The 27,144-nt window shown below is 40.3% G+C and overlaps 1 protein-coding gene across 2 annotated transcripts; it reads left to right on the top strand.

Moving 5' to 3' along the window:
* Window positions 1-1,046: 1,046 nt before the first annotated feature.
* ppp3ca (protein phosphatase 3, catalytic subunit, alpha isozyme) lies at window positions 1,047-26,222 on the top strand. Of its 2 annotated transcripts, XM_076101815.1 has the most exons (14): window positions 1,047-1,101; window positions 7,069-7,269; window positions 11,779-11,903; window positions 12,005-12,116; window positions 12,584-12,729; window positions 12,812-12,951; window positions 19,412-19,489; window positions 19,618-19,712; window positions 21,726-21,851; window positions 21,944-22,024; window positions 22,686-22,770; window positions 22,981-23,078; window positions 24,605-24,655; window positions 26,044-26,222. In XM_076101815.1, the coding sequence occupies exons 1-14, from the start codon at window positions 1,047-1,049 to the stop codon at window positions 26,220-26,222; spliced, it is 1,572 nt and encodes a 523-aa protein (XP_075957930.1). The 2 variants fall into 2 exon arrangements, with proteins under 2 accessions (XP_075957930.1, XP_075957931.1); XM_076101816.1 differs by lacking the exon at window positions 24,605-24,655.
* Window positions 26,223-27,144: the final 922 nt, after the last annotated feature.

The following is a 27,144-nucleotide window of genomic DNA, read 5'->3' on the forward strand; positions in this document are numbered from 1 at the left end:
ATTGGTAAGAATAAAATAAATGAAGGTTATGGCTACAGTTTGTGTAAAGGTTCCCCAGATGGTGTGTGTGTGTGGGGGGGGGACCAGTCAGGCATTAGATTTTCAGTCAACACTCAACACTGAAGAATATCTATTTTATTTAGGTGCCACAGTAATTGGGGTTTGTAATTATTTGTTAATTATTTCTAATTGCATTCCTATGGATCCAATATATAGTATTTCTGAACAATGAACCACAATTCAGTCCAGATTAAATTAAGACATTATTGTAAGAATCATATACAGTATATTCAAGTTTGCGATTTACAGCAGACAGGTTTGAACAGGCGTTGGCTAACCATCACCAATGCACTGTGGCACAAACAACAACCAGACGTGACATCATTACACCCCTCATATTGCTACACCGTCGTAGCTCAGTTTACACAAACCTTGATGGTTTGTCGCCACCAGGTGAAAATTCCCCTGCTATTAAATCCAACTGCCTGTGATGTTCGCGTGCGCGTTCGCGCGCGTGTAATCGAAACGAACCTTGCGTGCAGTGTGATCGTGATTTTTTTTTTTACACACGCTTGAACCGAGGCCCACGCTATCTCATCTTCCGGCGTACGGAAATTTCGAGAATACCGAAACATGGCGCGCCGTGCGTGCGTGCGTGGGGGCAACCCCGTCTCAGCCTCCATCTGATGGCAGCATCAGGCAGTCCCGTGGAACATTTGCGTGGGAGTTCCCTTCACCGCCATGTCGGGATAGTGCAAATCTCTCTCTCTCTCTCTCTCCCCCTCTCTCTCTCCTTCTCTCTCCGTGCATCCTCCCCCACATTAACAGCTTAGCACAGCAGCAGCAGCAGCAGCTCCTACAGCATCCAGCATCCATCCCTGCCTGGGGAGCAGCAGTCCTACCCGGCGCAGCACCGACGCACGGAGGGGGCGCATCATCCAAGTGATGCCACAGCACCAGTCGCATTTCGACAACAAATACCGAGAGTAGGCCCTGAAAGGAGGGAGAGAGAAAACCAGCTTCAGCCTCGAAGACAGTAACTGTCCATGAAGATGTCTAACGCTGACATCGTCTTAAACGCCACCGATCGGATGGTGAAATGTAAGTTAGCCTGCATTTTGCATTTGGTTACGTCTGGAAGATATTACATAATATCTCCAGTGTTTAGCTCCTCGTGCCTTGGCAGGATATGGCCTTTATTTTCCTGTCGTGCATATGCGGCCATCAAGTTGCGTTCAGGGCGATGGTAGTGGGCTGCTGGTGCTTTGATGTTGATAAACAATCCGGTTTTCTTTGCTGCACTGCCCCCGCCAAGACCGGGCATACTGCTTAGAAGCAGCAGTGCAGCGGAAAATATGGATTTTTTTGGTGTTTTTTATTGCACACATTTATTTATATTCTCATCTTTGCCGTCACGAGTTGACTGCATCTCGGCTTTGGCTCGGGTAGGCATGAGATGAGGGACGGAAAAACAGCTGAATAGCCGAGCTTGTTGTAGAAGCTGGGGCAGTGATGCAGCAGGATTTCACAGGCTTTGACAGGGCCAGTGGAAGAGGAAGAGTGCATGAAATTGACATGTAATGGGGGTATATTTTACCGGGAGTGAGTCGTGTTTTAATTTGATTAGAAAAGGTCTATAAGATTTTCCAAAATCCACATCAGTGGATGAGGAGAAGGCTGCTCTGTCAGAGAATTACTGAGGCAACAACTTGAATCAATGGAGGATGATGAAGTGATCACAATTGTGCCATAACCCATTTAGCACTGCTCATTTTGACTATGGATCAGTTCACAGTCAGCACTGTGCCTGAATATATTCACATTCAGTATATTATCTTAATGGCCGAGCAGCTCAGTCAGCATTAACAACTTTGTCCTTTAGGCTACGGAGTTGTAGAAACCAGAGTAATCTGCACTGTGAGATACACTTATGTGACAATGGCTGCAGGCACAATGCATGTCCTGTATGTATAAGCTGTTACAATTGAAAAAGCTTTATTTAAGAATTATACTAACAGGTCTGGACCCTCAAAAAAGGAACTATTGTATTGCCAGAAAATGAACCAGGTCCTTCCAGAAGGACCCTAACAATCTTTTTTTCAGGCTTATTTTTAGTTGGAATAACACAATTCTGAAACATATCCATTTTATCACTGACACATTGCGATTTTATTTGCACTATTAGCAAATAATACAGTTAATTGTTAAGGAATATATAAGTCAATTATCTCTAACTGTTGCACTGCCATTTGTCATAATGTCCACAGTAAGAGAAAGAAGTTTGTTTAAAGTGACATTATTAGTTGTTGTTTTGAGCAAGAGTTCACAATCAAGATAAAACGATTGTGGTTAAATCTTTGGCGAAGCTTTTCTGACATCAAGGCATTCAAAAAGATGTCAAACAAAAGGTTTATATTAGCAAACGCTGCACAGCCAAGAATTCTGACTCAGACTTTTGCTTTTGTAACATGCTCATGTAACATTTAGGATTTCCGTACAAGGTTTGAAACACTTTTCTGAGTAAAATCATATGCATTTGTTTCATTTTTTGCCATTCACACACAATGTGATTTAGAAGCCTTGCTCAATAGCTTCAACTATGTGTTCAAATCCCCATTCATTTGCTCTGTTTGACCTTCCTTGTCACTTCTATCTGCTCTCTTATTCTCGTACTCCACTTTTAAAAAGTAGTAAAACACAGTTGTTGTTTTTTTCCAAATCCCTAAAGGCTGAAAAGTGATTAAAAAAAACAAAAAAAACTTAGATGCAACAAACTGCATCATGAATCCTTCAGGTGATCAAAGGGAGCTTGCAAGAAAATGACAATTTTGATGAGTCGAGACAGACATCTCTTAGAGTTATTGTGTGTGACGCACATAGAAAACTACCGAGAACTGATACTACATGCTACATAAAGTTATTGTTATCCCTCACATATCTCAAACTTAAACCACAGCAAGTGTCTCAGTGCTTCTCTTCTCTCTTACATGTTTAAACCTGACAGATCATATCTAAAGAGTTACAAAAAAACTGCTGTTCTGTGCGGTTTGTTTTCCACGGCACTGTCACCACCGTGCTGTGGGCATCAAGAGGCATATTCAGGTCAGTTATTTTGGGGATGAGGCCTTTAGTACACCTGTGAACTATCTTACTTTATTATCACCTTAGAAAATGATTTTCTTAATACGTGACAGTAGCTGTATTCCAAAAGAATTACAGTACGTGAATGTGAAGCAATAAAAGCAGTTTCTTTGAATTAATAAGTGTGCAGCAATATGAGAAGCACTGCACTGAGACATAATATGTCAGCTTTAAACTCAACAGGGCTTGCGAAAGGCTAAAACATTCACTCTAGCTCTCAGTAGCAAACATGCAAATTTACAACAACACTTCTGTTGACATAAATAGTTTATCAATGATGAAGCAATGGTTGGGTTTGGCAGAATAGAGCTGCTTTTTTCTACACATTTAACATTAGTCGGGAGGTACGTAACCCTTCAAACATGACGTAAAGCTGATCTCAGCTGGTGGAGCCGGAGGATGCAGGTGAGGAAAAGCAACACAACATTAAAAGCTTGACACTTGGCTGGACTGTATGTTAATTGGGCCTCTTATAAATGCAGCACTGTCTAGTTAGTCCAACTACATGAAGCCATTCAGCCTTTCCTGACTGAACCCAGGGTTGCTCATTAGCAACACAAACCTACAGTTGCTTCATTTTTTTTGTCAAGCTTGCAGTACGGAGAAACCATTCTCAGGAAAATGTGTTTTGGCATAAAAAGGAGTACGGTACAGGCTCATACTCCTCAATACGATTGGTGTGTCTACCGCATGAGCGATTCCAACAGCATCTATGTGAACCTCCAATGCAAATTGCAGTTTTCCGTGGTGGCACTGGCTGTACTCCAACAGTCAGCTGCTGCTGCTGTTGCCCGGCAACATAGCGTATTTCATAGTTCAACTCTGCTTTGGTGCTGAGCAGAAGTCAGCGTTTCATCTCACCATACCCTAACGCTCGTACATTTGCGTCGACATACGTGTCTGTAAAATGCATTGTTTCCATTCGTTGAGTATCTGGGTTGCTTTTTGGGGATTATTTTGTTATTAGTGGGCTTAATCCTTTGTTGCTCCATTCTGCCTAAAAAAAAGCTAAGTGTTATGTCCTTTTCAAAGCATCTGTATGTGGTTCTATTTTAGTTCATGTTAATGTTAAAAAAAAGTGCCAGCAGTTTGAAAACAAAAATGGAATATTGTGTGTCCAAAAGTAAAATCATTTCAGGGTGATTTGGGTTTGTGCATTTTAATTTAATGTCAATTACAGTACCTACAGCAATATATTTTGGACAATGCCTTCCTGTCAGAATTCTTCTGAGGTACTTTACAGTCAGTGTTGTTGTAGCTCGTCGGCTCATTCCCCTCCTCTCAATTCCAATACAAATTGTTCTGTGAAGGTAATTCATCATTGCGTTTGAGACATATTTTGCAAAGTTGTATCGTCACGCTGTCAGGCTGCCACGCAACATTAACCTCACTAAAACTTGAGACAATTTGAGTGGTGACTGTGCTGCTCAGTGTGTACTAGCTGGTGAAGTGTCAAAGCACACATCGCAATCACAGATACACACTGTGAACATGTTTTAGTCCCATTAAATACACTCGCTGGGGCCCGCCTCATTATCCCAGGAGCAGCGACTTTGAGATTCCTCTAGTCAAGCATTCATTATTAAAGATCATGTTGATCATGTTCGGATAAAGCCTGAGCTTTGAGACTCTTCCTTTGTCTTCTCTTCATTTGGCGCTGCTGAGTGGCGCTGTTTTCTATGCACCGCACAAATCTGGCAAGCGTACCCTTACTCCTGAATATACAGCTGCTGGTGGCTTGTGTCGTGTGTACATATGTGTGTGTGTGTGTGTGGGGGGGGGGGGGGGGGGGTAGAGTACGAGAATATTTAGCTTAAAATGCACTCAGATAAAAGTAAAAAAATTAGGTCAGAATAAACGTTACATTTTAAAAGGGTGATTATAATGTTATATGAAAGAACTATTAAATTAAAGACCATAGTTAGGTAACAAAATAAGGTGCATTATTAACATGTCAAAATATACACTGGTGAAACAACATCATGCCACCAAGCCCTTATGTCCGAAACAACAATATATTCCTTTTATTTAGACAGAAATGTGCAGCTTGTGCATAAAACCAGTTACCAATTCTAAATAGATGAATGACTTCCTCAGTAAAGCTTCACAAAAGTTAACCAGAAAAGACTGAACTAAATATTAGACATTTGCACAAAAATGACCAGCAATAAATAAAAAGAGCTGTGGACACTGTCGTGGGTGCAACAAGCATTATTTGACAACAAAAATGAAATAACCTGCCACTTTAACAGCATAATAAAGCAGCACCAAGGCAGCCAGCACAGAGATGTAAATACTATATAAACTCAATAGCAGCTGCAGCCCACAAACACACTAAGCAAAAAGAGAGCTGCACAGTTTTTACTCCCCACACAAGGATACTTTTCAAGGCCACGCAGTGGTTGTTGACGTCCTCCTCTATAAAGAGAGAATTTGTTGTTGTACTCACCTGTCTGAAAGTCATTCTGTGTTGTGCACCACTAACTATTCCTCAATTTGCTCCAGGTCAAACGTCTCTGCTCATTCTTTCTCAAAGCATAATATAACCGGTCTACTCATCCCCTCTGGTCCCATTGTGCTCCTCAAATTCACAAAGTTTTGAGCTGTAGGAGCACTCTGCAGTCACAGCTATGATCGGGATTATTGTCACTAACAGCAGAAAGGCTCACACACCTCACTGGAGGTAAAAGTTCCTTAGCAAATGTAGAAGTCACCGCTAGAGGATCAACCATGAGCCTTTTAGCATCTAGTATTTGAGGTAGTCCCAGCATGAACCTGTCACTCATGCAACATTGTAGGTGTTTTTTTATTTGGGCTCTTTGCTTGCATGCTGGGGGGTGCAGTAAATCAGGGGTTGGTAAGGTAGATTCAACCTTTTTTTAAGTATGAGGTACAATAATGCTTATCGTAACCATTACCCAGAATTTCAGCCGTATTTTTGTGCATTTTAGTACGTATTTTAGTTTTGATCTGAATTATTTACAACTCAGCCGCTTAGAGTTTTCTGTGTTAAACCAGATGATCTGTAGATTAATGCCAATACATGGACCCTTGAAAGCGAGTCACAGCACAAGGAGATCAGCACCTAATAAATAACCTTTGCTGCCACCGAAGTAATGATCTGTGGTTGGATTTCACACTTTCACAGGCAGTCTGTTGGGCACAGTAGGTGACTGGTGCATTTTAATGGCCACAGGCTTTAGCAGTCCGGGGAGAGTGCTGGATGAATAGAGTGCTTAGATGTTTTCTGAGTTTTATCCAGCACTCAGAAAATACGTTGTAAGTACCCACACATCTGCACTGGAATCACTGTTAGTAACTGGCAGTTTGTTGTGTGTCGATCTTTTCCAGTCACTGATCTTGCTGCTGTTTGTGTACAATATAAATTTATATTTTAGTTGTTAAATAGACATTACTGGCATAAAGTAACATAAGAAAATATATCATAATAACATATTTGACTTCAAACACTGCAAAAATAACTGCAGAGTGATTTGCACCTCTGACCCACCATTTGAAAAAACAACTAATCTGTAGATTAGTTCTGCGAAGAATAATGGTGTATGACGTCTATTTCCAAATAACTAAGATATTTCTGTATCATTTGAATGTTCAAATGGCTTCTCATACTTAATGCATATTAATTTCTGATTATGGTTCTCATTCCAGACATGCATATACAGGCCTACCGTAAGTTAAGATGGATGCAGAAGCAAAATAATGCCTGCAGGCAAAACGTGCATGGGGTTTTCTCAGATAGGATTTGTGCATGAATTTCTTGATGATATGTTGTTTGTATCATTTCTGAGTGGTGTTCGCCACTATTCTCTCACAAACATTATTATTATGGCATTATGGCATCAACAGTAGCCAATAGTTACCGTGATGTCCCCTCTGTTTAAATGTCCCCATGTGCTCTGTCCTCAGCTGTTCCCTTCCCCCTGAGCCACCGCCTTACAATGAAGGAAGTGATCGACTGCGAAGGGAAACCACGTGTGGATCTCCTGAAAGCCCACCTCACCAAGGAGGGCCGTGTAGAGGAAGCTGTGGCACTCCGAATCATCAACGAGGGAGCAGCTATCCTGCGCCAGGAGAAAACTATACTGGACATCGAGGCACCAGTTACAGGTATTAAACCTGTTTCAGATATTAACCTGGTCCTTGTCCTGCTGCACTCATAGTGAGCTGCAGGATGTCACGCCTGGAAATTGTGATTGCATTCTGGTTGAATGATTTTGGAGACTGTGGTTTGTGATGCTGTTGAATCGTATTGCATTATACCGAGAGTGTTTATGATATTTTCTCCACCCCTGTGTGGTCTGTGGACGTGTGACATTGTCTTACTGTTTGTTTGTTCTTCTTTTTGGCATTTTTGGACAGTTGATAGTCGAGAAACAAGTACAAGGAGAAGGGTATCCCATGCCACAAAGGTCAACTGTCAGAATATATATATGATATATGATAAAATATGGAGCCAGTCCTAAAAGAGTAGGTATAACATCATTACTCAGCGTATTGAACAATGACGTCTTCCAGCTTTCAATAGCTTCTTGGCCCAAATGTTTCTGTGTAAGCATCAGCAGAACCTAATGAATTTAACAGAAAAAAATATAAAGTATTGGTTGAGGAAAGTTGAACATTTAGCAGCTGCCTTGATACTAAAAAAGACACGGTCAGGGGGATATTTTTAGTGATTTGTTTTTCAGAAGCTACTATTGTTTATCACATTTTCAGAGACACGGCTCCAACTTAATGCTAACGTTGTTTTATGTCTGCTGGATGCATAAGAAGATAATTGTTACCTAACATAATAGCCAGACTGTGGCTTTTTTTTTTACCTTGTTGTGGAGTTCTGTTGCCCCAAAGTGGCAAAAAAACACCACTAATGTAGCTTTAAAATAATAGTTTAGTTGTCTGCTTTTCAGCTGACCTTATGATGTTAGACGAATGTAACCTTTAAATATGTGAGTGTACCCTTATTATTACAAAATGTATTGCAAATTGTTGTAAACCCAGCTGTGAGGGAAAACAAAACCTGACCAAGTCCTATGTATAATTGCTATGTATCATTAACCTTTTTAAGATTGATAAAAAGTGAGTCATACAGCCATGTTCGCAGCTCTGTGAGCTGCTCCACCTCGTTTTGTGAAATTCTTGTGGATGGATGAAAGCAGATTTAGCATATTTAGCATTACGCAAATTAGTTAGCTAGGCCGTAAATTACCGTTTTTTGCCAGATCTCGTGATTGTTTGTTGCTGTGATGGAGAAAGAAAGTAAATTTTCTCTTGATTTGTATGTCTGTAAACTAAAAGGATGATGGGATGGGACAAGTTTGACGTTAGCGAGCTAATGTTAGCTAGTAACTGTAGTTAGCTAAGGCCCTTGCAAACATTCATACTGCATAGCTTTCTCATGTATCCACATTCCACCAGAACACAAGCTGCATTATGTCAACATGCTTTAGATGAGTTACAGAAACAAAGTTATCCCAAAACTGACATTTGGACAAAATGTTTGCGCTCTGTCTCTGTGCTCACAATGATAATGCTAACATGCTTGCGTTAAACAGGTATGATGTTTGTATTGTTTACCATCTGAGTTTGGCAGTATTATGATGATTATGTCTTATGGTTATGTGTCTGTAGAGAGAGTCAAGAAGAGAGGATGACAGTCGAAAAAGATGCAAAAGAGGTCGTAATAGGATGTGGACTGATACGAACGATACTGTTTGTAACAGTAGTACCAAAATAAACAATGCACTTGACTGGAGGGCGAGAGAAGAAGAAATGCAAAAAAAGAGAAATTTATATGAAATCCTTTCTGCTGGAAATTGTCACTTTCAGATAGAATCATCATTATTTTAAGGGAAATAGGCCAACAGTATTTTAGAAACACTGAATCTCTCATATAAGTCCTCTCATCACAGACTAAATTACTGGTTCCTTCATGGGTGAGGCGTTTCAAGTAGAGTGGACTACTGCAGTGCTTTGACTCTGAACAAAGTATTATTGCATTATTCTTTTTAAGTTAAATAAATAAACCACATTCTGGCACTTGTGTACTAGTAGACATTTGACGACATCAAAAAGTTCTCGTGTAACGTGTCTAGTGAAAAGTTGGCTTTGGTAAAGCAGCAATGTTAACATACATCAAGTTAAAAGGTAATAGTAAAAAGAAAAATATCAATTGCTCAAAGCCCGAAGCATCTGCACAGATAAAACAGTTTTTCAGTCTCTGCTTTTGATCAACCCACAGTGTGTCCTAGTTATATTCTAAAACCAGACACAAAACATTTTTTTATCCTGTGTATTAAACTAGAGCCGCCTAATATAGTGTTTTTTCTATTGTCATCGCAAACTTGCTCGATAAAAACACATCACGAAAAACTGCAATATTGCATTGATTTTTTGAGCTTTTAATATATGTTTTGTCAATTCATAACATATAAATTCAGAAACTAAAAGGTGAGTGAAGGTGTGGGTATCACACTTCAATACTCTATATGAGTATCGAAAACTCACACACTGAAAGTTGGCATCAAATGCTTGGTCAGATTCGTAGTTTACTTCAATGAAATAGATTTTATTTAACTCAAAGCTTTACCAATTTTAGACTATTTTAGTTCTTGTACTTGCACGCTTGTGTTTCAGTGATGGGTTGTCCTGCATGAAATGTAGCCACGAAGTTCTATGATTCAATTCCAGCCACGGACCTTTGGTGCACGTTGAACCCTTCTCTCTCCCATGTTTCTCGTCCATCAGTCTCAACTGTTGCTATCCAATAAATCTGCCAATAATTAACCTAAAAAAATAATTCAAATCATACCCAATTCTTGGTACTAGAGACCATTTTGCTCAAATCAAAGTGGCATCTGGGTATTCCTTGATAATTCTTGAACTCCCCATAAATAATTTTCACTTCGGACATTTGATTTTGGTGCATTAAGTCCACAGTGTAATGGTGTTTATGCAGTTGTGAGTCTTTACTTGCATGGATGTGTGCGCGTGTGCGTGTACGTATGTGCGCATGTGTGTGTTTGATTGCTTTAGTCACACAAGCAGTCTCCCACTCACATTGCTCTAAGCTTTGAGTGGGCGAAGGCCACTGTGGAGCTGATAGGGGAGACAGAAAAGAGAGAGGAGATGGAGGATGAGTAGGAGAGAAGGAGACAGAGGAAGATGATAATGAAAAATTGAAGGCAGTGAGGAAATGAGATGTAGGTTTGCACTCCAGAGCCTTAGTGTTCACTGCGAAAAAGTATGTATCTCCCCTGGGAGCCTGAGCTTTTTCTACCTCTTTGAGGCGAGAGCTTCTCAAGTCTCTGTGGAGGACAGAGGCCTTTCAGCCAAAGACCGTCAAAATCTCAATAAGATGACGACCTAAGGACAGGAGACATTTATACCATTATATTCCTCTTTTGGTGTTTCAATACTGGCAGTGTGGCTTTAATTGTAGATTAAATATATATTCTTGCTGCAAGAATATGCATTTGCAGGAATATTCTTTTCATGGCCTCCTTTGCTGCTCTGTGAAAGCTGAAGTCCATATTGTTTCTACTTGACAAAGCTAATAGATATGTGAAGACTCAGCAGTTACAACACTTCTAGTGACAACGTTAATAATTGTTATACTTGTGAAGCCTGTTGCATACAATAATCCAGACTGATGATGAAGAAATGCTGACATGGAAATAGTCATGGAGAGTGGAGCAAGCGGACCCAAACACAAAGAGACTGCAGGCAACAGGAACTTGAAGAAATGAATCTTCATTCACAGTTTGTGCAGACGAGGCAAAACTGAACAACACCGATCAAACCAAGGATCCAACAAAGACACGACAAAGCCAGGATTTAAAAACAAACTACTCTGACGAGAGGATGAAGTGCAGGTGGAGAGATGGGCGGAGAGGCTCAGGTGAGGGTAATGAGGTGGTTAAAGGCAGGAGAACAGGCAGGGAGCTGATAGTAAAAAACACTGGGAACAGGAAAGGGGCTGATTGGCTGTGAAGTACTAACGAGGCTGATTCAGAGGAGCTGTGTAGATGGGCAGAGGAGGGAGAAGCAGTATAGCACAGCAGTATAGCACAGAACACCCATAAAACAAGCAATCATTACAACAAACACAATATATCACCGTTATCCATTACTGAGAGTGTTGAGATACAGATATTAACACAAACTGCAGCATTGCGCTGCCTGCCCGCCTGTGTGTCTATTTATAAAGCTAACCTGTGAGCATGTAAAGAAGACACACACCGCTGCCCTGTACAGAAGTGAAGTTTCTGCCAGAATATTCTCGACTGTCTACTTTGTCTTCTAATCCTCAGAAGCAATAGATAAGAGAAGTGACTCTCTGGCTGTCATTACAAATAGGCCTTAACACAGTGTTTCTTCTAGAAGAAAAAAACATCCTTGATATTTTCATCACAACTATATCCAATCCTGTGTAAGTGTTTTTAATAAGCTACAAGAGGTTTGAGAGTTGTATCAACGCGTGGTGAGGCTACTATGATTGTTTCACTCGGTGGAATACGCTATAATTATCAAATGATACAACGGACCTGTGCTGAACATACAAAGATATTCAATCTGATTCTTTGATTTCGTAACGTTTGCTGTCCTTTGGTTGTCTTCCAGTGTGTGGTGACATCCATGGGCAATTCTTTGATCTTATGAAGCTGTTTGAAGTGGGAGGATCACCAGCCACAACACGGTACCTGTTCCTCGGGGACTACGTGGACCGTGGCTACTTCAGTATTGAGGTAAAACCACCAGAATGTCATTAAGTATGTCATAGGGGAATCAAACTGCAGAAATATATTCAATACAGTTCATTTATTTTTGTTTATGCTTGTTTTGACAGTGTGTTTTATACCTCTGGTCGCTGAAAATCCTCTATCCAAAGACACTATTTTTACTTCGTGGAAATCATGAATGTAGACATTTGACAGAATATTTCACCTTCAAACAAGAATGTGAGTACCTCTCAGTGTGAATTATATATTTTTTGTTATTGTTTATATATTCGTCTCTCTGTGTCTTGCTAATGTCATGTGTAGCCTGCAGCACTTTTTGTAGAGATTACAAGTAATGCACCTGGGACTGTCAAGTTAATTCTGTATGACGGCACACAAAAAGGGAAAGGAATTGTCTCTGAACAATTGAACATTTAGACCTGATAGCAAAAAATATATTCATTTTTTTTGTTTTGCATATTTCTCAACATATGTCCTAAAAAAATGTATCATTGGCTACTTTCTTCTTGCAATTATTTCAATGAACTAGTGTTGTAATTTTGTATAAATATAAAAGATGTCTCACAAGAACTAACCAACATGCAATATTAATTGCATGTGCAAACGTACCTGTTTCGGATTCTTTTGACGTAAATGTAACAACTGACAACATTGATGCAGCTGATTGCATGTCTTTCTTCTGCCAGGTAAAATCAAGTACTCAGAGCAAGTGTACGACTCATGTATGGATGCATTTGACTGCCTTCCCCTGGCTGCACTCATGAACCAACAGTTTCTGTGTGTCCATGGTGGGCTCTCACCTGAAATACACACCTTAGATGACATTAAAAAGGTAATAACATACTGCTTCAACCAGGTCTTGTCGACATTGGTTGTTTTTTTAAAAACATGCCTTTCTGCCTCCTTGTGTTAAGTTGGATCGGTTCAAGGAGCCGCCGGCTTTTGGGCCCATGTGTGACCTGCTGTGGGCTGATCCTCTGGAGGATTTTGGCAATGAGAAAACCCAGGAATATTTCAGCCACAACACAGTGCGAGGCTGCTCCTACTTCTACAGGTGAGCTGTTTCTTCTTTTTCCCGGCAGCATCTCCAGTCCTTCAGGATTATTATAACTGTAAATCTATTGTGCATAATTAGAGACTTAAATATATGACTGCACGGCATTAAAATACAAATTTACTAAATGATGCATTGCAGTGTTGCTTCACGCATCCAATAGTCTGAAACTTTGTGTTTACGCCATCTTGCATTGCAAGCAATCGCCCACATCAAGTGCCTATCATATATACTGCACTGATTCCATTAGCTTGACCCATGTGGCTCATTGAAGGTCTCTAATTACACTTTAGTTTTAGAAGAATGTAAGCTTGCAACTCACACTGTGGATCCTTCAACAATAAATCCTGCCTCATACAGACAGGGTAAGTTAAAAAAAAACACAAATAACTTTTTGTTGGTTGATCAAGAACCCTGTGTATTCCTCCTCACACCTCTCTGCTTCTTCAGGCCGTGTATTTTAGAGAAAGAAGAAGATGGTAGAGAGGGAATGGCATGCATTAAAAGCTCAACACCCTAAATAGTGATTGATGATGACATTTGATTTAATCTCTCAAGAGATTTGCAACCGAAACTCTTAATACCAAAAATAGATGTTAAAAAAGTATTAATAGATATCAAACATTTATTGCTAGCTGAGCAAAACAAAACAAAACAAAACAAACAATAGACACACGCTAACACCCCCCGTAGTGGGAAGGAGACTGAATGATTCGATAAATGCCCAGAGTCTGAGTCTGTGTCTATTTGTAAATGGGTCATATTGCCTTGTGGTTAACAACTGTTGTTGAGAAGAGATTGTCTTTTTGACTTACGGAACAGATTGTGACAGACAAAGGATTAGCTGGGTGAACCTGGAGTCAAATAAAAATAGAGGCTGTGAGAGAGGAGTAAAATATAAAAGCGAGGCAAATTGGGAACCGGTTTGTTATGCAACTATTTAACCTCCGTGACAGAGCATGTAAAAGAAGGAGGAGTGAGCACTGTCCTGAGATTGTTGTGAGATGGAGGAGAGGCTGTGGAACTAGCTGCTGGTGCTGAGGAGAAGAGATTAGTTGGCAGTTGTGGTGAGAGTTTTCTTATTGAAGGTTTAGAACAGTACAGCCCCCCCCCCCCCCCCCCCCCCCCCCCCTGCTTTTACGTGGGAGCTGCAGTTCTGCTCAAATCACAAGAAGTAAAGTCCTCTGAAGAAATGAAATGTAAACAATGACATTACAGTTCAGAGTCACATTATAACCCATGCAGCTCTCATTCCAGTGTAGTTGCGGGTGCAAAGGGAAGCGTCAAGGGCAGTGGTGTACAGTAACGAAGTAGAAATACTTCGTAGATATTTTAACGCAAACCACGATCTTTTCCTAAACCTAACTAAGTACTTTCATCGCCTAAACCTTAGTTGTTTCCTGTGAAGATGGAAGTTTATTTTGAAAAGACAGTATGCATGTAACAAGCGAAAACTGACTCATGTTGCTGGACTTTTGCAGGAAAAACGCACGAAAAATGAGGAGTAACTTTTCGTAAGATATCAATAAAACGGGGATGAATTTATATCATTGTATAAAGAGAGTGACATGAGAAGATCAATCTCATGTCTGTAAGTTAAATCAGCTATAATCACTCTTTTAAAGTGATTAGTGACTCGTCTAAAACATTTTAAAAAGGAATAACTTCAATAGAATCATTCTATACAATGTAGCTTCTTTACATTCTATTAGAATGTAAAGAAGCTACATTGTATTAGAATTGTCTTTTGAAGATGAACAGGACATTTTTCAGTTTCAAGTAATGACTGGGTTGTTACTTTCGGTGCTGCTTTAGTATTGATCATGTTTTGATATTTGAGTCATTTTGTGGATGATCAGATGGAGTTATGATGGTAGCAGTCGCCCAATTGCAGATTCAGCTTGAGCAAAACCTTTGCCTATTGTGTTCAAATCAGGCCCATAGGAGTTTACAAGGCAGGTGTCCTTTCTCACAACACTGACCTGATGCATCAAGTGGATATTTTTTGCTGAACACAATATTATGCATTTGCCCTCTACATCCTCTAGTCGGAATGAGCATACTTATAAACGCACTGTTACAACTCCTTCATAGTGTCATATTGCTTTTCGGAGAATTATGATGATAAGTTCATAGCAGATGCAAAAGTATACTTATGTACAATATATTATGTTGAACATTGTTGCTCCTGGATGGATCACAGCCAACCCAATTATTTTCAACACAGCTCCATGTCCTTGGTCATGGTGCCACAGCACTTAAAAGAATAAACTTCATAATTCTCAAAATTCTGACCCTTTGCTTTTTTATTAACAGCATTTACTTTTACTTTCAATACTTAAGTACATTTAATATCAGAAAATTACTTTTGATACTTAAGTACAATAAATATCAGATACTTTAAGACTTTTACTCAAGTAGTATTCTAATAGGTGACTTTGACTTTTACTGGAGTCATTTTCCAGTAAGGTATCTTTACTTTTACTCAAGTATGGCTTTTGGGTACTTTATACACCACTGGTCAAGGGTGACATTTGCCTCATGATGAAAAAGTTCCACTGACGTGTTAAGTGCAGACTTTTCTGTTTCATGGTATACATTTCCACAGAGGCAAGATCGCCTTGTTACTGTGAGTTTACAAAAGCAAAAGAAGCAGTTGTTGAGTCTTAACTTCCCCTTTTTACTGCTGTTAAACGGTCACCGATGAGAAACCATCTATTCACTGTGAGAGAGGAGCTTAGTGAGGATTATTCTGTAGATGTGTGGAGGATGCTGCTATAATAGTCATCTATCTCCCCATGGCTTTGTTCTGCCTTCACTCTCAAACTTACCTCTCCATCATTATGACTCTTGCCAACTATACGGCATGTATGCAGCACAGAGAATCGTGGGGATTTTGGGGAAATGCAAGAAAATCTCCATCTGAGATAAATGTATGTGTTTGAGAAAAAAACAAGTCCTATAAAATGCAATCAAATATAGTTCGGTTATTTGACTTTAGGCTTTATACTGACAATGACTGATTGTTCCAATACATGAACTGTAGACGCAAACACACACGGATGCATTGGCCAGCGTTGTTTGACTCCCTCTACGTGTGTTAAATCAATACCGAGCATTGTTCACAAGTAGCCATGCAATTGCTTGTTCCTCAGAGCTGAGAGGAATGTTAGAAATAGACGTAACTTGTAAAATCCTTTTCTACAGTACATGCCAAGCCAGCCTGCTCTTGGTTTTTTCTATTAAATTGTATCTTTATATTGACAAAAACTGAACGGATATATTGTAGAAGACTTGTTGGAATAGGAGATTTTCCAGCCCCCTCTTTTGATGAGATAAAAAAAATACTAAAACAGTGTTTTAAAGAAGCTTTTATATCATACATCGTATTCATCTGGAAGCACTGTTGCAGACTTCTGATGATGTTATGTAGTGATGCTGTAATGCTTTAACACATAAGGCTTTGTATTAAGTCTATTTCATATAATACTGGCTACACTACATGTTAAGTTACACAATATGTAACCTTGTCAGAACATATAGTATTATTTAAAAAATGAAGCAAGTCTGATTTATTGTGCAGTAATTGTAATTACAAAATATGATTCTGCTCAGTAATTAAAGTTTAAGAGTTTTTATATCGGGGGCGATGAATGTGATGACCACCAGCCCCGACAGATGGATTTTCTTAAGGGAAAGAAAAAACCTCTCAGTTTCACACTCACAACACAGCACTTCCATCTCTCTCTGTCTCCTTCGCTCGTACTCACTTGTCAGATTTCTCGCCCTCTCTCTCGCTCACAGGCTCAACGACACATAATTGTGTGTTTTCACAAAGGGGAGAGAAGGAATGTGAGCCGCAGGCAAGCAATGTGTGTGTACCGTGTTCCCTCACAGTAATCAATAAATACCGTTGGAGCGGACCAAGAAATAAATTAGTACATAGTGCACGGTGGGATCTGTATTTTTATGTTATTACATGACATTTGTGCCAGCACTGTGCACAAGGAACAGAAAATACTGCTTTATAGCTATGGCAAAAGATAATTGTGAGAAAAGTGTAATGCAAAAATTGCCCTTATTTCTAAGTCAGAAAAGCACCGTTGGTGTGTTTTACATTTTACAGTTCTAGCAGGGTGTACTGTCAGCCATAGTGGAAAGGGTTACAGCATATCCATGTTAGTGTGTAACGCAGCTATTCCTGTAATTTATATACTGGCCACCAAGGGAATATTAGCCATGTGACCTAGATATATGAGGATGGCACAGTTTCGCCAGGTGCTCAGGGCACACAGCAGCCTCCTTGTTTTTTTCTTCCGGTACAAACCTTTGAGCACTTAAATATTTTACACTTGTGAAAGTTTGATGGGTGCATGGATGACAGTGACTGTAAGAAAGTGGACTGTACTGTATGCTACTGTAGGTCTGGGAAAAATAAAAGTAAGGGGGTTGAAGCCATTTGTTGATTATCAGTCAATGGTCAGAGAAGTAATCAATAATTTTGAATTATCATTTACGATCATTAATGAAGGACAAATGTATTTTAGCTTCTCGTATTTGCTGCTTTTCTCAAGTTTATTACCGTGAATTTAATATCTGACTGTTGGTCAAACGACACAAGGTATTTTATCAGCATAATAGATGAATAAAAACTAATTGTTAGTTATCTGCAGTGCTGTACTAATAAGTGAATATGGATCATTGCAAACAGTAATTAGCAGATTGAGACTAAAAGGTTTTCACATCTCTAAATGATAGTTTTAATAATAGTCTTTCAATTTGTCCTATTGAACTCTTTTAAGTGAACATTGATGTGCGAAAGCCTTGCACCGACAGAATCTGGGGTGTTTGCAGTGCAGTCGAGGACGTGTATGATTTATATTTTACATTTGGTGCTTTTGGCTAAAGCTTTCACCCAGAGCATCTGTGAGTGTCTTCTTCATTAGCGCTTTGTTCAGCACTATTTTGACAGGCTGCACAGCTGTTAGTGAACATATATTATGCATTGTTCATTCAACCTCATTAACAATTATCAAAGTCGCTAAAGAATACATTTCTTAGAAAGATAGTTAAAGATAGTTAGATTAAATAATCAAGCAAACGTTAGCAGCATCATTTTGTAAGTGGGTTGGCACTAACGACTGACGGATCTGAGGATATTTGATCTTGTCTGATGTTTATCTGGATTACAGCAGCTGGAAGAAATAAAGGAATCACAAAGGACTTAAACTAAGACAGATTGAGTTGTTTCTGAATTGAGGGCATTCCAATTTTAAAAGAGCTAATCAAATTGTAATTCATAATCTTTTTTTTCCTCTAACCCAGGAGACATAGTTTGAAGGGAAGATACAGTGAATGACATAACACAACCTTCTAGGTATTATATAACTGTGGTGAGGGCTGCGAAATGGAAGGCTACATTCACACTGCAGCTGGAAGTGTCCCAGTTCTGATTACATGTCCCTCCTGTGTGACACAGGTCCGATGTTTTTCAGCGGGATCTTACGTTCTCATTTTTTCTTTGGAGACAAGTTCTGGTCCTACATCTGCTCCATATCTGATCCATCACTATGCAATAGTCTGAACTGTCAGATAGGAAGTCATGTGGTTTTTTTTTTAATCATCTTTCTCCGTGGGACAGCTCATTGTCCATCTGGCCAGACAAACATGGAGGACGACTTCGGCATGCAGCCAGTGGAGAGATAACAATCCCAATCAACAAATCCTGATAAAAAATATCACAATAAAATACTTAATGGAACAGAAAAGATCAATGGGATCAAAATCATCAGAAGAACAAAAACAATTGCAATAATATAAGGTGAAATATATATTCCGAAAAAACAAGAAAAAAGATAAATGGACCTGGGAAATTTAGACCGCAGCAGCAGGAAAGGTGTGGCAAACAATATTATTACTTTCCAAAGGTTGTCCTGAGGCAACATTATGACTTGACAACTTGAAATATGATATAATATATGCATTGGATATATATGGGTTGCTTATATGTTATGTCATGTGTGAGTGTAGCATCGCGCTGAGTTTGGCTGAGCTACCTCGCAGGCTTCCCCTCCTTTCAGGCACATTTCCTGTCAGCTTAGAGCTGGGGGCAGGAAGCTCCAACCGAAGCTCATACGGGGTTAGTTTGTTTTTAACTGCAACAGGTAGTTGTTGGATTGGTTTTCACACCCTTGCATCATCCTCAGCCAGGCTTTCATGAATGCATTCACGAGTGATACATCTTTGTTCATTTTCTGGTGAGTGAAACTGAATGTGAAATTAGTAACCTGCAGTATGAATGAAGTTCAGTTGTGTGATGGAAATGAAAATATTAAAAAAATTCTGTGTGCTTAATTGATTTGTTCTCTGTCATACTCTTTTTTTTTTTTTTTATCTTACAGTACATTAAAAGCATTCTCAGTGACGTCTCTAAACCCCATTTTTATTAAATCTTTTCCAGTTATCCAGCTGTATGCGAGTTCCTGCAGAGCAATAACCTATTATCTATTATTCGAGCTCATGAAGCACAAGATGCAGGGTACGTTATCCCTACAACACACATCACAAGACACACATATCCACACAAACACAAATAGACACACATTTACATATATAAAAACAAGCTCTGCTTTTTTTTCTGTCTCCACCTCCACCTGACCGCCAAAGCTACCGGATGTACCGCAAAAGTCAGACCACTGGATTCCCATCCCTCATTACCATCTTCTCAGCACCAAACTACCTGGATGTTTACAACAACAAAGGTCAGAAAATCTCTTTCTTCATTTTATACTCGTCTTTGATTCAGTTTGTTGTTTCCATTTGCAGGTCTGTCCTCTGTGTCTGCTTGCATCCGTATCATATCTTTGCACAGTGTTTTCTCGAGTCACAGAAACGGGTCTGAGTGATATTAAAGGTGCCATATTCGACATTCAGAGCATTAACATAGCAGTAACCAATTTGCAATGTAAATATATCGATGGAGTACGAAGTCACTCTCCCTCTGTGTGTGTTCTTATCCAAGCTTCTCCTTGATTTGTTGACATAGCCAGACTGGCTGCGCGTGCTTTTAGTGCATGTTAGTGCATGTGAGCGTGCCCCACTGGTTAGCCAACGGACCCTGCTCTGCTCTGCTTGCAGCTGATAATGCTATCTGGACCGACGATGTCATAACGTAAGTGTCCGGTTCCCTCTCAGGTAAACACCGTTAACTCTGACAGCACTGTGCTGATGTTTGTACTGTTGGCACCGTTAGCTGCGAGCCGCCGGCTCAACATGTCAACATGTTGAGAGCCGTTGAGGGGAAATAGAAAATGCTCCTTATCTCATATTTTGCACCTTTAAGCGATGTCAAACAAGACTAGGCAGAGACCTAGTGTTTGGCTGGAACGTGTATGCTCAATGTGGAATAGTCAGCGGCAGTAAACTGAATATTTCCTCAATACTCTCTCCCTCTCGCTCAACCACACACTCGCTACGCCCACACTACGCAAAAACAATGAAACTGGGATACAACACAACAAATATGAATCCATTCTTATTATTGATTAATCATTGTATCAGGACATATGGTATTCATAAGAAACTCTCAATAATAACAATGTAACAAAATGAGAGAAAGTAAAGAAAAATGACAAAATATATTATAGAAATGATAATTTAACAGAGAAGGTAGACAATAAATCACATTTCATTGAGGAAGTGGATCAGATGATTGATCGCTGAGGCAAAGACGTCACCAACGGAAAAACAGTTGGACTCATTTTGAAAGAGCAATGGCCAATTGAGAAACTCCAACTCGACCGACCAATGGTGTAACTTCATCACTCACTCAGTGACAGACTAACGCGTTTATAGAGCTGGCCCCCGCTTTGCTGCGGTCCAGCCAATATTAATATTCTTGGATATTTCCATAGATACATCATATCATTTCTCTGGCTATGTAAAGTAGACAGGCAGGCTTTGAGACATGAATTTGCTGTTAGATTAAATGTTCCGATTGCAGTATCTCTGCAACACCTGCATCTCGAGGCCTTTCTACTGCATCTGGGGTAGCTTTCATGAAAAACACTTCACAAGTGATACAAATAACTACCATGGGCTCCTTTGACTTACCTATTATAATGGTTTTAATAGCACAAACTGGAGTGTATGGGTTAATGTATCTGCATCTAGCTTGTGAGCAGGCATAAGAATGCATCAGGGAGCCCCCGTTTGTTTGTGTTCTCAGATCTGTGTCTTGGTTGCTATGGGCTATGGGAGATGGGGAGCGTGGGAGGGACTGTCGGCATCGCTGACTATCTCCATGTGGCTTTATCCCTCTTGATGGAACAGTGTCAGCAATCCCCTGGCCTCAGCTAGACCATCTAGTGGTCAAATGTCTCATTTTCTGCTCTGTGTCTGCTCTCACACATGCTGCATGTATAAAAAATATTAAAATGGGTAACATCACTGAGCATGAATACATTTGAAGAGAGCATTCATGAAACATTAGGCCTGATGCAGCTACATTCAATTTAATGTCTCTTAATTTTCTGTGCAGTGAAAAGATCCTGCACAGTGCACACTATTGAAAAACAATTTGTTATGTAAGCATAGATTTGTATACCACATTATAACTTTCTTTTTAGCAAAAGACATCTGATACTATTAAATATTTTTATTTAAGTAGCATTATTATTTCGTAGCAGGCTATTAACGGGACTATATGGACTAAATGTTACTCTACTGTCTCCCCTCTTCTTCTTCTTCTTCTTCTTCTTCTTCCTCCCCGACAGCTGCTGTACTGAAATATGAAAATAATGTCATGAACATCCGACAGTTCAACTGCTCACCACATCCCTACTGGCTGCCCAACTTCATGGACGTCTTCACCTGGTCTCTGCCATTTGTCGGAGAGAAAGGTATCAAGGTGTTTTTAATACCACCTCCTAATCCGTCATCTTCGTGGCTGACTGCTCAATTGACTTCCCCTCTTACTCTATTTCTTCCCCAGTCACAGAAATGCTGGTGAATGTGCTGAGCATCTGCTCTGATGATGAACTCATGATGAATGATGAAGATGAGATATTTGATGGTAAGACGTTTTGTAAATACTTACTTGATAATGTCTCATTTATACTTTGCATTGTGGGTTACATTCAGACTCCAGGCAGTAGGAGGTCTTTCATGGGAGGAGATCGGCATACTTGGGCTGGATTTTGGGCTTCCTTTGCTTGTGCCAAACTTGTTTAAAGGTTTGATCACTAACAGGCATGAGAGAAAATCAGGCGTGAAATCATTCTCCTTTCATGTGCTTTTAATGATGTCATCGCCTTTTTTTTTTTTTTACACTGGCTTAAATCCATTGTTGTTACAATACATGCAGTAAATTGTCACGTGATCTTGTAAATTAAAACTGTAACAGTATCGTGTGGTTCATCAGAAAAAAAGATACAGATTTGTGCTGTATTGCTTTAAATAACTAAGACAATGTTTATTGCATCAGAGAATCTCTGATTCACTACATGCAGGCTATGAGTCTACAGTATAGAGTCACATGGGCATATAATTACAGTGTCTAATGCATTACAATGGCCGATAATAACAGTGTGCTTTACAATAAACGTGACTATTATCCCAGTAGCTTATGCATCAACAAACATGTATTGACAAGTTTCTCATGCATTATATAGGCGTGTGCATCGGTTGCATTGGAGCAGCCTATAATGACAGTATGTATATGTATTTCTTTGCAGCCAATGCAGCTGCAGCACGCAAGGAGGTGATCAGGAACAAGATCCGTGCTATTGGGAAAATGGCCAAAATGTTCTCAGTTCTCAGGTAGACTTTATGTTTGTGTGTGTATGTGAATGTCAGTATGATTGCATATTTTCACGTTTTGAAACGGTATCAGGTGTTTCTGTCTGTGCATGTGTGTGAGTGTGTGCATCCACTGTTGTCACAATGGGGGCACAAAGTTTCTTTTCTCCAGTGTGATCCGGGTTCAGTGACGTTTTGTGACCTGTTTGCCTGCCTGTGTGTTTCCTGCAGAGAGGAGAGTGAAAATGTGTTGACGCTTAAAGGCCTGACGCCCACTGGCATGCTGCCGAGTGGGGTTCTCTCTGGAGGCAAACAGACACTGCAGAGTGGTGAGTACAAGGATCAGCATAAGCCTTTCCTCTACCCTCTACTCCATCTTATTTTTATAACCATTCTCAGTCATACCATTGGCCTTACCTCTCTCTTTCTCTCTTTCCTTCTGTCACTTAAAGTTGAGATGTAATGAAAAATGCCCCTTTAACCCTTTTAGTCATATTGTGCACCTATTTAAAAATACATGCAAAAAATAACAAAAAAAATAATGTCTTTGTATTTTCCAATTGGTCTACCACCACATCCATCCATCAGTCAATCTGCAGCTTTTAGCGACAAGGGAGGTGTGTGTGGGACCGCAGTCCTCTGTAGCTCTGTACGGAGCAACATTCTTTGCCCGCCCACTTTTGTGCGTTCAGATCAAATTGACAGGATTTGATGTAAATCCCACATGTGACTGTACAACCCTCAAATACTCCGTTTAACGTGGATATGATCACAGTACGGACGCTAAAGACGCTCTAACTTCCGTACCTGGAACTCTAAATGTAGAGCAGCCATGCAAGCTTTGTTTTTTAGCCTCTTAGCAACGCTCTAACCACATTTAAGCTATGGAAGAAAAAACAAAACTGCCTTTCCATATTTCTGTCTGCAGAACTCACACCAACATAGCCCTATAGGCTAACTAAGTTGCTACAGCTGACAAATGCCTATATTTAGACACCCAGCAGACACAGAACAACATGTAAATCCAATTCTCACTTGTCTACTATTCACTCACATTCTGGACACAGCTTGGTCAACCAAATGTAAGAAATCTCTCTGTAGTTTTCTCAATTGTTCAATGCTGATTTACAGTGGGATTGGCAGTACAAGCAACCACAAAGAGCCATTGGATTCAGCGTTAAAAAGTATTTCCAAATCAAGGTTGGTCCCGACTGCGTAATTATGAATCCAACTACATTTCTTGGTAAGACCCACCCTGCAGAGACGATTGGTTGAGGTTCGAGATTGACCTCGAGTAGTTAGGGTCAGGATAGCTCACTGGTCAGGGCATAGGAGCTGAACAAATCAGGTTACTGTGACCTTGCCGAGCACGGACGCCGGGCCAATCCTAGCACTTGAATGCTACACGGGGTGATTCTTGTCAAGAAAAGCGGTGGGATTCATATCAACGTGTCTCTACTGGTGTGCTGACAGCAAGCTATTATTTTACACTGACTTCAAAATGTATTAATTTGTGAAATCCTCTTAAAATATCTAGTGCAAAGTAAGAACAAGTCGTTTTTGTCCTCTTACCTAAAGTCTATTGCAGCCTCAGCTCAATCTATTACTCTTTCTGTCTCAATATATCTGTCCTCTCTCTTTGGATCTATTTTTTTTTATTTTTCATACCTAACCCATGATTGACACTAATTCTCTCAGTATTTAAAGCATGGCATATTCCTCTGAGTTTGGCTGCATTGCCAGTGAACATGTATATCACATCTGGCTTCACATGAGCCGCCTGTTCGCCGGGGCTGCATTTTACATCTGCATGGCTTCATCGGGAGTAACCTGCTCCCCTCCTCCACTCCCTCAGCCACCATTGAAGCCATTGAAGCCATCGAGCCGACTGATGAGGATGGAGAAGGTAAACCTTTGCCCCATCTTCCACCCCTCCACATATTGTCAGGGTGTCCTGCTGCAGAGGTCACCTGCTACTAACACTTCATGCACACAACAGCTCACACAACAATAACTCCCATCAAGCATCTCAAACATTTCACAGGACAGTTTGATCCCGGGATTGGCTGGATGGCTATTGTTTTCTAATGGGTGCCTGAGTTGTAAAGAGGAAAAACATCTCACAATTAGCAGTACTTGCAGGGTGGGGAGCTGGTGAGGGATTGTGTTCTCGTCACTGTTTGGTCGAGGTACCGAGGAGGGAGGGCGAACTGGGGAGATAACACTAGATGTTGCACACTTAATACACTATTGTCCCAGGCCCCTCACCCACTGCCTAAACTAACACAGAGAGGCTTAGTACCAACAATGATTGTTTGGATTTGGTCATCAGAAACTGGAAGAAAAAGGGAAGGAAAGGCAAAATAAAACAGCTTTTTAAGGCACATTCATGATAAATTAAAACACTGCAAAGTCAAGTGCTGCTAAGAGATGCATGACTACAATAATGCATTGTTTTTGGTTTGGCTTGTAAATGGCCTCCATCTGGTCCTAAAAAAGTGTTGCATGCCCAAGAACAAGAAACAGACCAGAGCATCTACATGAAATACGCATCATGAAGCCTCAGGTCCTCATGATATGTCGAAGGTAATCATTGCTCACTAACCAGGAAGCTTCTGTTATTAGACAGTAATTTACAGTACTAACACAAATATATATTTTAATTGACATGTACAGTATATCTTACATAGTTGTAGACATTCATTGTTTAGGAATGTGTCTTTTGTTTATCACAATGAGGGTTAGTTAGGTGGCTGCATTTTTGGATCATTTAGAAAACAAATGATACAAATGCTTCAAGTCACAGGACTTTGTGGACATCGTTCCTCTTATTCAATGTATTTTCTGTTGGAACTGAATGCTGGGGTGGGGTAAGTAAACTGAGGGAGTTTTAAATGTGTAAAAAAACAGTATATGAGTTGATGGACTGTACAATGTTAATCTGCACCTCCTGTAGCAGTAAGCAGCAGTTTATACATGCAGATAACATGTCAATGATGCCTCCAAAAAACAAAAAAGCAGCCCCTTTCAATTAAACACTTATGCCGCATGCAGGCAAGGACTTTTACAACTCAGTTTTTGGCTTTTTTATGTTGTTTGTGTGGCAAAGAAGTGCCACAATGAGTCTGTTAGGTCTCAAATTGCAGCAATAACTGAATGGCATTAACCGGTAGTATGTAACCCTGATTGCTATTTTAGGGGGAAATACTCTATATGACATGATATCAGGAATATTCTGAGACTGTGCCACAACAAGGTGAGCCTGATACCGTTATATGTGTTTTCTCCTTTCAGCCATCCGCGGGTTCTCCCCCCAGCACAAGATCGCCAGCTTTGCGGAGGCCAAGGGCCTAGACCGCATCAACGAGCGCATGCCACCTCGCAAGGACGGGGTGAACCATGTGGGTCAATCCATGGGAAAGATGAATATGTCAGAGGCAAACGGCACGGATGACAACAGCAACATCCAGTGATGTGCTGTCTGAGCCTCAGAACCGTGCAGCTGTTGCACTGTGCGTGCAGCAAGACTTTGCCAAATCGTGAATTCAGGCCTCAGAACATAGAAATAAACCAGGCCCACAGACAGAACATGAAAATCTGCAGCAAAACTAAAACGGGCGAAAAAAAGGTCCTTTTTTTCATGACAGTATGTCATTGCACAGTTGGGGGGGGGGGGGGGGGGGGCTGGGGTTCACAGCAGAGAGCAGGGATAAGGAGAGGCCAGAAGGCTGCAGCTTGACTGAAAGTGTGGTTGAATGAAGGTTGTTTCTGCCTGTTGTTCCCTTTCTCAGTTCAATTACAGGCTGAATTGATGGGGGGGGGGGGGGGGGGGGGGGGTTGTGTTGTTCTGAGTGCAGACAAGTGTCTGCTCCTTCATCACAGGGCCTGACAGAAGACATAATTGCAGTATCCATGCCACACGAATCATGTTACTGTTTTATAAAGTGTTTGCTATATATCACTCACAATTTCACTTTACGAGGAACAGAATCTTGTTTGCCTACAAGTTTTGTATTAAAAAGTCACACCACTTTGTGAGAAAGAAAGAAAGCTAAATGTGGACCTCTTAAAACGTGCAGCGCAATTTTACCAGTGGAATTAAATAGATGTATTTACCTTGTAGTAAGATGCCATCATCCTGTAGAGGGGAAAGAGGACAGGGTGCTAAAGCCGCTGCAGTCTGACATCAAACTCGTCCTTGGGTACGTTTCAATAGTCTCCTTTCCTCTCCTCCCCGCATTATCAGTCATCTCCTAGCAAGACGTAACTTGGAGGGGATGAGGGAAGACAGGGAGGGGATGAAAAGAGCATTTTGAAACTTTGTTTTCACTGTAGGTACTATTTTATCACATATTAAACACCAAGATTCCTTCAGAACATCTGAAAATTCCTCCA

The sequence above is a fragment of the Anarhichas minor genome, unplaced genomic scaffold (genome assembly GCF_050575085.1).
Source record: "Anarhichas minor isolate MPS153535 unplaced genomic scaffold, ASM5057508v1 ptg000027l, whole genome shotgun sequence".
NCBI classification, from domain to species: domain Eukaryota; kingdom Metazoa; phylum Chordata; class Actinopteri; order Perciformes; family Anarhichadidae; genus Anarhichas; species Anarhichas minor.

Excerpts from the sequence above, each read along its gene's own strand:
- ppp3ca (XM_076101815.1), top strand. The coding sequence starts at position 1,047 with ATGAAGATGTCTAACGCTGACATCGTCTTAAACGCCACCGATCGGATG. Across the intron at positions 22,025-22,685 it reads TGAAGATGAGATATTTGATG|CCAATGCAGCTGCAGCACGC; the intron begins GTAAGACGTTTT and ends ATTTCTTTGCAG. Across the intron at positions 24,656-26,043 it reads GACTGATGAGGATGGAGAAG|CCATCCGCGGGTTCTCCCCC; the intron begins GTAAACCTTTGC and ends TTCTCCTTTCAG.